The 11,571-nt window shown below is 46.4% G+C and overlaps 1 protein-coding gene across 2 annotated transcripts; it reads left to right on the top strand.

The window, feature by feature from the left end:
* Nucleotides 1-4,154: 4,154 nt before the first annotated feature.
* LOC146191426 (uncharacterized) lies at nt 4,155-8,170 on the top strand. Of its 2 annotated transcripts, XM_084599944.1 has the most exons (4): nt 4,155-5,221; nt 5,300-6,457; nt 6,777-6,942; nt 7,992-8,170. In XM_084599944.1, exons 1-3 carry the CDS (start codon nt 4,384-4,386, stop codon nt 6,917-6,919), a joined length of 2,139 nt encoding a protein of 712 aa, XP_084456070.1. In that variant the 5' UTR covers nt 4,155-4,383; the 3' UTR covers nt 6,920-6,942; nt 7,992-8,170. The 2 variants fall into 2 exon arrangements, with proteins under 2 accessions (XP_084456070.1, XP_084456069.1); XM_084599943.1 differs by having other exon boundaries at nt 4,155-6,457.
* Nucleotides 8,171-11,571: the final 3,401 nt, after the last annotated feature.

The following is an 11,571-nucleotide window of genomic DNA, read 5'->3' as shown; positions in this document are numbered from 1 at the left end:
TTATATTTAAACACTGGAGCAGAATAAGTAACAGCGATGGGTAATACTGATCATTCTCCATTGATAATGCACGCAAAGGCCATTTTAAATTCCGCATACTGTTAGCACTTCAAGTGAAGCTTAAGAACATTTCAAATTAGGACGTTGTTAATCTTGCTCATTGTTCGTCCTCATCCACATTAGAGCATCTGCATTACATTTGATGCATTGATATTTGTGCGCGAGGATAACGTGAGCTCATTTTGGTTCTGTCATACGCGTTTCTGGTGTCGTGAACAAGGGGCATTCCATTACCTGAATGCAGGTCTGGAGCATACCGAGTTTGGCCCAGCGAAAACGTTTGTACAGGAAGCTGAGCTCAAGCCTGTTGTTCCCGTTCACAGGTTAGTCCAGGAAATGGAGTCAAAGCAGATTGTTGCTAGCAAAACCATACCGGCTGCTAAACAGGCAGAAGAGAGGGCTGTAAAGTCTGAGATTATCTCAATGAAAGAGAGAACGAAGAACGATTCCGAAAACTTTGATAACACATATACACACGGAGGGAAGCAAGGACGAAGTAGTACTTCTCCTGGGGTTCAACTGGGCCATCTGAGGCGCATATCTACGGACTCGTTACCGAATACAGCTGGTGTGGCAGTTGGTACGCCGCCGCCTCTTCCGGAGAGTGCGAAGGATGACCCACAGCGGCCCGTCGAATCGGATTTCGTTCACGTGACGACGGAGAAGGCTAAAGACACCGATAAGGCGAAGAATTGTGGCACCGTGAAAACCAGGATGCTTGCTTCGCCGATATTCGGTCCTAAAGTCTATTCAGACGTCTCAATAAGGTGTCCAACTTTCAGAGACGTCCTTCAGGAAGGCATTCTGAAGGATGCACAAAAGAAATCTGCAGTGTCTGTGCCCTCACACGAAGGCGCCTTACGCCAGTTCTCAGAAGAGACGCCACCTCCACTTTGTGGTACCAGTCCGACGAAGGGGGAGAGCGCAACTGATTCCTCGCCTGAGAAAGTAGATGTTTCACCTCAGCGGTCTGTTAAAGAGAGTCCTTTCCTTCTCATGCCGCTGGAGGTGACCAAAAACGTATTAACCCCAATCTGTTCACGTGTTTACTCCACGAAAGTCGAGGACTTTGACATACTTTGCCCCGCAGTACAAGGAGCAGCGAGGGCTGTAGTGAAAGTAAAATCTTCAAACGAGGCACGGAGCACCGGCGAACATGACATAAAGGAGAGCGCTTCGCTTAGCTCACTGAACATGCCTACGGCAGCTATCGAGGAATCTGGACCGCGGCTCGTAAGAAGATCCCTGCGTTTGAGCACGGTCAGAGACGATGGAAAACTGAGCGAGGAACGAGCGGATCCAAAGCAGCAAACCAGGTTTAGGCAAAGTTCTGATAACCTCGTCACGAATACAGAGTGGAAGTCCTCTGAACAGTGGGCACAGGGACACAGCTGTAGCACATCCCGTGAAACGCCGCCTGAAGGAAGCAGACTGGACGGATACATCCCGCCAAACAGCCCGGTAAACGGTGGGCCAGAACGGGAAGTTTTTGGGGACCAAGAGTTGAAGACCGCTACTGCAGCAGCGGACCAAACGTTGATGTTCCCTACGATTGAAAATAACTGGAACCTGACCTCTCCGGAGGCCGTTCTTGGAAGCATGGACGTTGAGTCGAGTGAGACGTCCTTGGGAGGCCTTCGAGCTACATTCAAGCAGTCTGTGGATGTTACTTGTCATATGCTGGTACCTCGAGACGAGGCTACGTTTATTGTTCCTGCATTGAAGAACAAAACAAGTAAAGGAAGTGAGCGAAAGAAACGAGTTAACTTTCTAGAGAAGCCCTTTATGGAAGTTCTTGCAGAAATCGAAGATGATTGTGTGGAACCTGCAGTGGCCCAAAATATTGAAGGTAAGACACTTATCATCTACAAAACCTCTTAAAGACGTTCATTACTTAGTCGCGCGCAGTGCGGAAGTTAAAAAACAAGCTATATATCGCCTTTGAACTGTGCATTTTGCAAGAGTCCTGCGGAAGTGCTGAGAAATGCACGTGTACAAAAATAGTTTAGCAGACCAACAAAGGTGCTTCTATGTCTTTTTAAGTAGAAACTGTTCGTGCTGGGCTGGCTGTCGAAGCACACTCCGGCTCACACGATTCGGTAATTATTAGGTTTGTCAGCTACTCTAATGAATAGTTTTAGCTATGAATACGATATTTCACGTGCAGGCGATTCACGAACGAGTGTTTTGTAATAACTGTAGGTTAGAGTATGGATGTGGCAGCAAGCGCTAGCATTGTTCATGCTAATTCTGCATTCGGATATGCTGACATACTTGTTGTGAAGCGATAATAATATGCGGAGGTTACTGTTGTGTAGTCTACCCTTACGAAATGTGGTTTTACGGGACAACATATACAGCTCATTCGCTCAAAAAGTGACCATCAGTGGCGTGTGGCGTCAAGAGAAATTACGCACGCATGTCATTTCATATCAAAAGTGCGACTCAAGCGTTCTTTGTGCAGCGTTCAGGGTGACGTCATACCACATTTCGATTCCCATTTAGCATCCACCTGTTAGCCAAGTTGAAGGCTAGTTTGCGATAGGGATTCCAACCGACGACATATGTGCCTTCGATTTTATGCCGTTCATTTCAAGCCTAGGTGTCCACATAGAATTGGGAAAGACGCTGCGCCTTCCTTTCTCAGAAAACTAAATTCACTCCCACTCTCCCTTACGGCGCGGTTCGGGTGTCCACAGAGCAAGTGTGACAGTTACTGCGCCTTTCCCTTCCTGTGAACCAATTTATTTAATTTATTACTCCCACTCTCCTTTCTTGGTGGAGCTGAAGCGTCCTTCTAATCTATTTGGATGGTTCCAAAAGTTCAGCTAAGGATCAAATGTGTGACGTAAATCTACCCAATAGAGCGGTGCTAAGGGCGCGCCAGTGTTGTTGTTGTTGTTGTGGCTGTAGGAAGAAAGAAAAGAAAATGCGCGGGCCTGCTACTGGCTCTGTAGCTGAGCCACCTCCGCTGCCTCGTGCGGACAGAAGAGAAAGTAGACAAGAAAGAAAAAAAGAAGAAGAGGGAGAGAATGACGCGCGCCGCAACAACAGCCGTCGTCCACCACCGAAGCAGTGGCGCGTGCAATGACGGCCTACAACAGATAACAATTCGGTGGCTGGCTAGCCCCCGCCGCAAGCGGCGTTGACCTATCGTCCCAACCCCGTAGGGCTAGGAACGGCCACCATCTGTTCACGCCAGTGTAAGGCGCTGATCGAACTATATGCTACTAACGCAGGCGAAATGCAAATTCTGGAGATGTAGGGAGGTGAGGCGGCGCTTCGCTTGTTCAGCGTCCTCCAGTTTAGTGGATTGGTTTTGCGCGCAATTCATGTATCAGCTACAGTGCCTTGTCGTTCACACAGTACATCTTCTTATATGAATAACGTCGATAATCGTGTGCATTACCAGTGCAGGCCTAATGAGCTATAAAAAGACTTGCGTTTTGTAAAACACTGACAGTGGTAGGCCCTCTCACCTGTCCGTCCTCCACACCCTACTTTTGCAAATATTGTACATTTTTTTTTAGGATTGAAGCCAACTATGTTGTTAAGGAATATGTCTCAGGTACTATTTAATAACGAAGCAAAGGATGCAGACTCATTAATATTCCCCTTTTACTCGATGTACACTTTATTGGTAAGCTGCGTTTATCCAATTGGCACTGAACGGAGGACAAGCAACAGTGGACGTTATTTTAGACTTGAGGGATAGTGTAACAAGTCTCATTTGCACAACATGACTAATAGAAGTTTGCATAGAACTCGAACTGTGGAAAGACAATGTGCGGAATGGATACAGTATGCGAGATTTTGAAAACACCTATAAATGGCAATAGCAGTTAATGGGAGCAGCTTGCTGCTGTTTAAGACTGTTTCTCTATGGGAACCATAAGTGGAAATTTATCCTAATTATTTCCGGGAAAATGTTTTCACGTTATTCGTAGACAATTGATAAATTGAAATATGCTTGAAAATAAAGCCACTTACCCGAAAAACTGCGTCGACAAAATTTTCGTCAAGCTCTGTGTTTTTTGCAAGCCGTTGCACAAGGAGACATATTTTTATTACGAATAAATTTATTTTCCAGGGGATGAGGAACAACGCGCGAACAGTGACACTGCGGCCGAGAAATCTACGCACGGCTATCGACAAGACGATAAAAAAAGCAGGGATGACGAGTTCATCGAATATTCAGGACGCACCGTAGAGAGAAACTATATCAATGAGGTCGGAAACGACGATGAAAAAAATGAAAATAATGCACCATCTCCAATAACCCTTCTGCAAGACGTACACGGACAACACGTTAGCAGACAGATCATGACACCAGTCAGCGCGCAAGTCCAACACGTGGGAGCAGACAGAAGTATCGTCGAGTGGAGAGGTCCCAAGGAACTGACGCCGCATAACACTGAGCCGACCTTACAGTCTTCACGGGAAGTAATTTCAAAGGAGACGCTTGTGAGTCACCCATTTGTTCCGTCGGATGAAGCACCATTGCCACCCTCAGCGTCGACCACATTGTCTTTTTTGTCTTCAGAGTCGAACGCCAGCATTGTGCACCGAGAGACAGATTTGGCAAGCTTGCACACATTTGAAGAACTGGCTGCCCCGTTTCAAGAAACGGGAGATGGAAAGTCGAGAACGGCAGCTGCTAATCTTTTAGTAAAGCCCGGCTCCCGTCAACTGCAGCGTCTTCAATATAGCCAACGAGAGCCACTGCCACATCATCAGGAAGGCGAGCAGCAGTCGAAAGGGTATTCGACGCTATCGTCAGAACGAACAACCCCGGCTGAAGACAGATCTGCGTGTTCATCTCGGCGCCTACGTATATCGGATCAGGCAAAGCTGCGTGGCAGTAGGGAAGCTAGAAGTCCACGACTGCCCAAACACCCCAACACTGGTGAACGTCAGCGTGTGGGTCGATTCGCAGCCAAGGAACGGCGTTGGGGCGACATCATCCAGGTTATCATGATGGGCAACAAGCACTACCTTCACGAACGTTCGACCACGTCACCACGTCCACTTTCCGCCTCGATAGCCACGCTACCTCCACTTGACGAGACGCAGTATATCTCCCAGCAGATCGAACTAGCACACACCACCGACAGGGATGCTGCCCACACCCTCACTTCACCGGAATTCTGCCTAGCCGCTGGTGAGGCCCGTACAGTAGCGGTTCGAGAGGAAATGGAGATAGCACCGGTGCTCACCCGTGCCTTGTCTCCTTGCACAGGTACGCTAGCTTCGGTGTGCACTGTTGATTATGGTCGCGAACAGCAACTGCCATTGACGTCATCGGGTCAAGAGTCACAGCAGTCGTCTCCTAGGGCCCACTCAAGACCTCTGTCCGCAGTGACATCGTCAGATGCACTTGCCACCGTACTCTACAATACTTGGAATTCTAGTGGCGAGCTGCCTGCGGAAACGATTGCCAAAACCTTCTACGAAATCGAGTTACATGACCCACAGCAAGAAGCTGGGGGGCCCAAGGTCTCCGAGCTTGTGACCGAAAACGTGTGCAGCGGTGACACGGCCGAGCTCGTCAAGAGCCCGGGTCAGATAGGCGTGACCGAGGACAGCACGGAGCACTTTATTCCCAGCCTGACCTCCGAGTTGACAGGCGAGAGCCGGTTGACGCCCACCTGGCCTTTGTGGGACGCTCCCAAGCGCGAGCTCCTGGCGTCCGTTCAAATGCATTCGGCAGCTGTCGCCACGCCGGAGTCGACCTCGAAAACCATCGGGCTTCCTTCTGCGGAGGGCTTGCTGATGTCGGGCACTTCGACGCTGGCGAGCCGTGTGGATGCCGTGACATCGAGTTCGATCGGCTGCAGTGTTGTCCTGGATCCCAGCGTGAGCACCCTTTCGCACGCCAGGATTGAAAGCTCCAAGAGTGCGCAAGAGGAGAAGCACTCGGCCAGCATCATTGAGGGGCCCTGCTTCGAATCTATATACAATGCTATCTTGCAGCCCGGGTCCTCATCGTCACTTTCGTTGAGCATCCCGAGGATCGGGTCATGCAATTTCGGGGGGCTTCTTGGGATCCGAGAGAGGCCAAGCGGCTCAACCTCCGAGTCGTCGGCTACTCGGTCTCGAGCACATGACTCAACGCATGGCGGTGCGGTTGCAGTAGAAGCAAGTGCTTCGAGGTCCTCGATCTTGGCGTCAGATTTCTCAGCGCCGCACCCAAGTGAAGATGGCTCTCACCGAGCGCTGATGCCACACACCGCAGGCGCTGTTGCGGTCTTCGAGAAGTGCGACGATGAACTGAAGAACACGCCTCATACGAGTGGCGGGGTGCCACCCAAATGCGATAGCGGGCGCGGCGTCAGCCAAATACCAAATCCTGGTGCCATACAGCCAGGTGATGCGGTGGTCGCCTGCATCCAGGACGGTAAGTACGCCACTTTTTTGCCGTGTTTAAGTTTTAAAATCTGTCTAGACAATTGAATCAAACTTAACACCCAGAGGAAAAGTTTTGTTGAAAGCTGCTTGCGCTTCCAATTCCTACTGCAGTGTAGCATTTTAGGGCCAGAGACGCCGCGCACTGCACGGGTTTTTATATGTTACGGCTATTTTTAACGAAATAGTTTAAATAGTGAAATGCTCTTAGAGAGAAATTTATTTTATGCTTGTACAACTTTTAAGATAAGGAACTATAGAGATATTGTGTATCACATCTTCAATGTCTGAGAGCTTACGTGTGCGCGCAGATACCGGCAGCGATGACGACGAGCGTTCTTCGTTTTTCTCCTTCGAGGAGTCAGAGTCCGAGACCTCACTTTTACCAGATACCGCCAATCTGGACTGGTCAGCTTCGTCGGCTGCCTCAAGGAACCGAGAGGACCGAGACTGATTACATGCTGCTGCGTAGAAGAGGTAAGGATTGAAGGTAGTGCACGGTGCGAGAGTTACAAGCATACCTAGTTTACCGCGCGAAAGTTTGAAAACAACCTCCATCTGAATATTAAGATGTGGTTCCGTGGCTGAAGCATTGTGCTTCTACTTCGAAGCTGAGGTTTTCCAGTGAGACTGAATGCCAAAGCGCCGGTTCACTGAGGTTTTCTTTCACGGTAAAAAAGCTTAGGGTGTCGAAATTAGGTAAATTATGAGCAGCACCACCCTCTCGCTTTTTAATAAAGAGAACCCTTAAGGGATAGCTATAGTTTTCATTCACAATGCCCCCCCCCCCCCCAAAAAAAAAAACAAAAAAAAAAAAACAAGCTTCATTGCAAATTTATAGCATTATGTTCATACGTTGTCCTTAGAGCGCGTTTTCTCAGTTGTGCACTTGCTAAGCATGTTTCTTTTATTCCTAATTGACTGAATAATAATTATAGGAAAACGACAACTCTCATCATGTGAATTAACCCCCTTCTCCGTCTTCGTATCAAGACTTGGTACAAGTGTCGCTGAAGAAACTCACGTGTGCAGAATTCAAACGATTGGAAACTGCGGTATAGGAACTTGAAGCGTTCTTTAGTTAATGAATCTCGGCTAGACAGGGCCGGGCTCTTATCTTACAGGTAAGTCGCGCTACCGTGTGAAAATCTCTCCGCCATCGTCAGTTGCCAACATAATCGCACAGCTACAGAGAAAGGTTTTACGCGATGGCATTAGCAGTTTGCCTGGAATACGAAATCACGTCGCCATAATGTGAGTCTTTGTGAAGCCGTGCTCTTAATGGGGGGGGGGGGGGGGGGGGGGGGGTCTCAGATGTGTAGAAGAGAAGCTATTATGATTATAAATGAAATATGAATAGAATCGTATTTGAAATAAAGCTATAATTTGACATTGCATTAGATTGCAGTCAGAATTGGAATAGACTGGCATGTTAAGAAAAATGCTGCCGCATCTCTTACGCATCAATCCAGTTTATCTCCTGTAAATTATTCACATTTTAATTTTTTTTTTTCTGTCCATCGCAGCTACCGTGGAGGTGGCTTGATCCTGCCATCACTTTATTGCTTTGCGCTGGCCGCGGAGGCAAGCGCCACCTGGGCGCCACAGCGGTCCGCCAGCGTTTTTAGGAACCGCCCGCAACGCTGTTGCGGGCATGGCTTATAGGGGCCTCAATGCAGTGAACAGCGCAACGTTATTCAGTAAATGCGCCTATTAATGACTTGCTCATCATTTTGTTTTCGGCTGTCTACACCTTCTGTGTTGTTCCGTCTCTTGAGTTTCTTTAATCTTGCTGTGCATGGTATCGCGGCTTTAAAAGACTGCACAGCCGAAACTCCTAGCTAGGTAGCCAACGACAATAGCAGATTTGCGTTTATTTTTAAGATAGAACAAAATGCGTTTATGCCACTCGTGAGTGGTATAAATTGATAGATGGGTGATGCTAGATATGTGACTTGTCATAAGGCCACTATATATATGTATGATGGCACCTTAAGGCGCTATCTCGGTCCTCACCGGAGTGTCTCTTCGAACCCCAGGCTTAAAAAATTCGCGCCTAACAGCAATCTAAATTATGTATTCGACGAAATGAACCAGAAGTTTCGAAGTATACGTTTAGTGACACGTGCAAAATGCGTGAGGTAGGAATAGGCACTGAAAGAAATTACAGATGTTTAACCTCCCTAAATTAAAACGTGCGAATGCAGTAAATTGGCGCAATTTATTTTGGTTGATGGTAGATATAGATGAAGTCGCTATCTTTTCCTCCGCTGTTATTTACGCAGCTTGACGCGGCGCACAGTTGCCGCGCGAACGACCATGCTTACTATCCATTTCATAGCCGACTTCACCTCGGTCATCACGCGAGTTTATACAATTAAAGCACGTACCACATACGTCACTACCGACGTCATACGTTCGATGTAAGAAACAACAGAACTTTAAGACAGGCGAAGCCACAAAAACTGCCGACCAATCAGTGCTTGGCGATGTCAACTGCCGAATACCATCTGGCAGAGCCACGTTCGAGCAAAAGAACCATGATGTATGTTGCTCAAGTTAACAAGAGCGAAATAGGCTACGAGGCACAAACGTGTCTGCGTGGCCTACAGACGGCTTATTTACCATGCATCCAAGAGGTCAAAGGCTGGTTTCCGATCTCAGCTCTCCCATCTCAATTGCGAAGCACAAGTTCGCAGCGCATATCATTTCGGCCATGCGATGTGGTCTTGTGACATCACAGAAATCTTTGACCAATCAGTTCCAGGCCACTCCATTTGTCAACTGCCACCTACCAAGAACCCCATGCCAAATCATCTTCAAAGATCAAAGGTCGAGGCTTCACGCATGTCTCCTGTATTTTTTTTCCTGGTTGACTCAATGAAGCATTGTTTCCGCACTAAAACTTCATGCGGGTTATGACAACAGCTTTATTTCTGGGGAGTTGAACGCTAGATAACTCTCAGAGAAGGATTTATCTACGTAATGTAGGCCGGAAAGTTGCCCTAACTGCCTTATTAGGAAGTCGTCACTCTGTAGTTTTTGTCAATGAATGTTCTATTGAAATGTGGAAGTTTAGGGTGTATCCTGCTTGGAGGCACCCTTTCGGCACCACTTAATGGGCCCTAGTGAAGCGGTGTCACAAATAGCTTACATCCGTCGACCTAACTAACTTTGACATTTCGCACGACATTATTCAGCAGAGCTGTGCGTGGCTGTTTTCCCCCCTATATTTTCCGTGAGCGTTGGTAGGGTTAAAAGGGGGAAACCCGTACAGCGACATTTCTCTTCCTGAAACAACTGGGAATGCCCGTATTAATCACTTTTCAGTTGCTAAACGGGTCAGTTCCATTGCTAAGCTAAGAAGCAATTTCAGTTCTGGCTAGATCTTTTGCACGTTTTGATATTTTGCAGCGCAAACACCTACACAAGCTGTCCGAGCTGAACTTTACGCGCTGCCTGAAGAAAGCCTCCGACGTTGTGTGGGCTGAACATCGTCATCTCTCGGACAGATTTGTCTTTTGTTTTCACACGCGATTAACTTGTCGGCCGATGCTTTTCGCAATTTCGGAAATAACAAGCAGCGCAGTGCTAACCGGTAAATGTCTTTCTGCTTGAGCCGTGTAAACGCTTCCAATACCGGAAAGCCTTGAAATCTGAGGCCTGCGAAATTTGGGGATATATATATATATATATATATATATATATATATATATATATATATATATATATATATATATATATATATATACACCTATATACGACCTATTTTCTGCATCGGGAATAGAGCGAGGGGGAAGCGAAAGCCGTCCGAGTAAACGAAGAAACTCGTTTTCCGGTGAAGGGGGGAAATGCTTAGGGCGTGTTGAGATCCGACCGTTTTCTAAGGACTCAGCATGACCTCCCCAATGAATGAACTCAAAGGCGCGAAAATGTATAGTGCTTTTCAACAGTTGCAGCCACACTCAGTGTCGTCGTAACTGTCGTCTAACAGAGCCACCACGCAGATGTCATCATCGAAACGCGATGGTAAGTAATATAAGGAACAGATCTCAGGCTATGTAGTTTAGACAGTTATTCTAAAATACAATTTTAACTTTGCCGATGTGTCGCCGATAAATAAAACTAACAGCTGTTTCGTGCAATATGTACGGCGTTTGTATATGAAAGGTAGAATTCAGTCAGTATTACTATCGAAAAGTATAAGGGGAACTTCTAACAACCACTGCAAGTTTCTGACGAGCATTTTCAAAAGAGGTGTCTTGTACTAGCGTGTCTGGTTACTTTCTTTGCCACAGTTCAACCCATGCCCACACGGCGTCCCACTAAATAGTGTTGCGTTGCTGGAGTTGAAAGTGGTCCCCGACATGGGCAAGTCGCTAATATCTTTTTGACAAGAATCACTTTGACCTGCGTATTTAGATGACATTTCATACCATTAGTACCAATATTAGTCAAACAAATTATATATATATATATATATATATATATATATATATATATATATATATATATATATATATATATATATATATATATGTGTATATATTCCCGATGCAGAAAATAGGTCGTTTGCGACTGCCACTTTTTTTAGCGAAAGCTACACTGCGCTAGGTTTTCAAGCCGTCGGCGGGGTACCGTGGCACCGTGCCTAGCAACTGTCACGCGGTATAGACCAAAAGTTGGGCCAGGAGTTAAGAAAAAGAAGAAGAAGAAAAAGAAGAAGAAAAAGAAGAAGAAGGAAAAGAAGAAAAAGAAAAAGAAGAAGAAAGAGAAAGAAGAAAAAGGAAAAGAAGAAGAAAAAGAAGGAAAAGGAAAAGAAGAAGAAAAAAAGGAAAAAGAAAAGAAGAAGAAAAAGAAGAAAAAGGAAAAGAAAAAGGAAAAGAAAAAGAAAAAGAAGAAAAAGAAGAAGGGAAAGGAGAAAAAGAAGAAGAAAAAGAAGAAGAAGAAAACGAAGAAAGAGAAGAAGAAAAAAAAGAAGAAAAAGAAGAAGAAAAAGGAAAAGAAGAAGAAGAAGGAGGAAAGCAGAAGAAGAAAAAGGAGGGGAAGAAAAAGAAGGAGACACTCGGTGGTTAATGAAGGCGAGCGACAACAGCGAGTTGCTAG

Source organism: Amblyomma maculatum, chromosome 4 (genome assembly GCF_055883805.1).
Source record: "Amblyomma maculatum isolate TAMU_Amacu chromosome 4, ASM5588380v1, whole genome shotgun sequence".
NCBI lineage: Eukaryota > Metazoa > Arthropoda > Arachnida > Ixodida > Ixodidae > Amblyomma > Amblyomma maculatum.
The sequence above is the reverse complement of the archived record's forward strand: the minus strand, read 5'-3'. Positions and strand labels throughout refer to the sequence as shown.

Coding starts and splice junctions, on each gene's coding strand:
- LOC146191426 (XM_084599943.1), top strand. CDS start 4,384: ATGACACCAGTCAGCGCGCAAGTCCAACACGTGGGAGCAGACAGAAGT. Junction 6,458..6,776: donor GGTCGCCTGCATCCAGGACG/GTAAGTACGCCA, acceptor GTGTGCGCGCAG/ATACCGGCAGCGATGACGAC.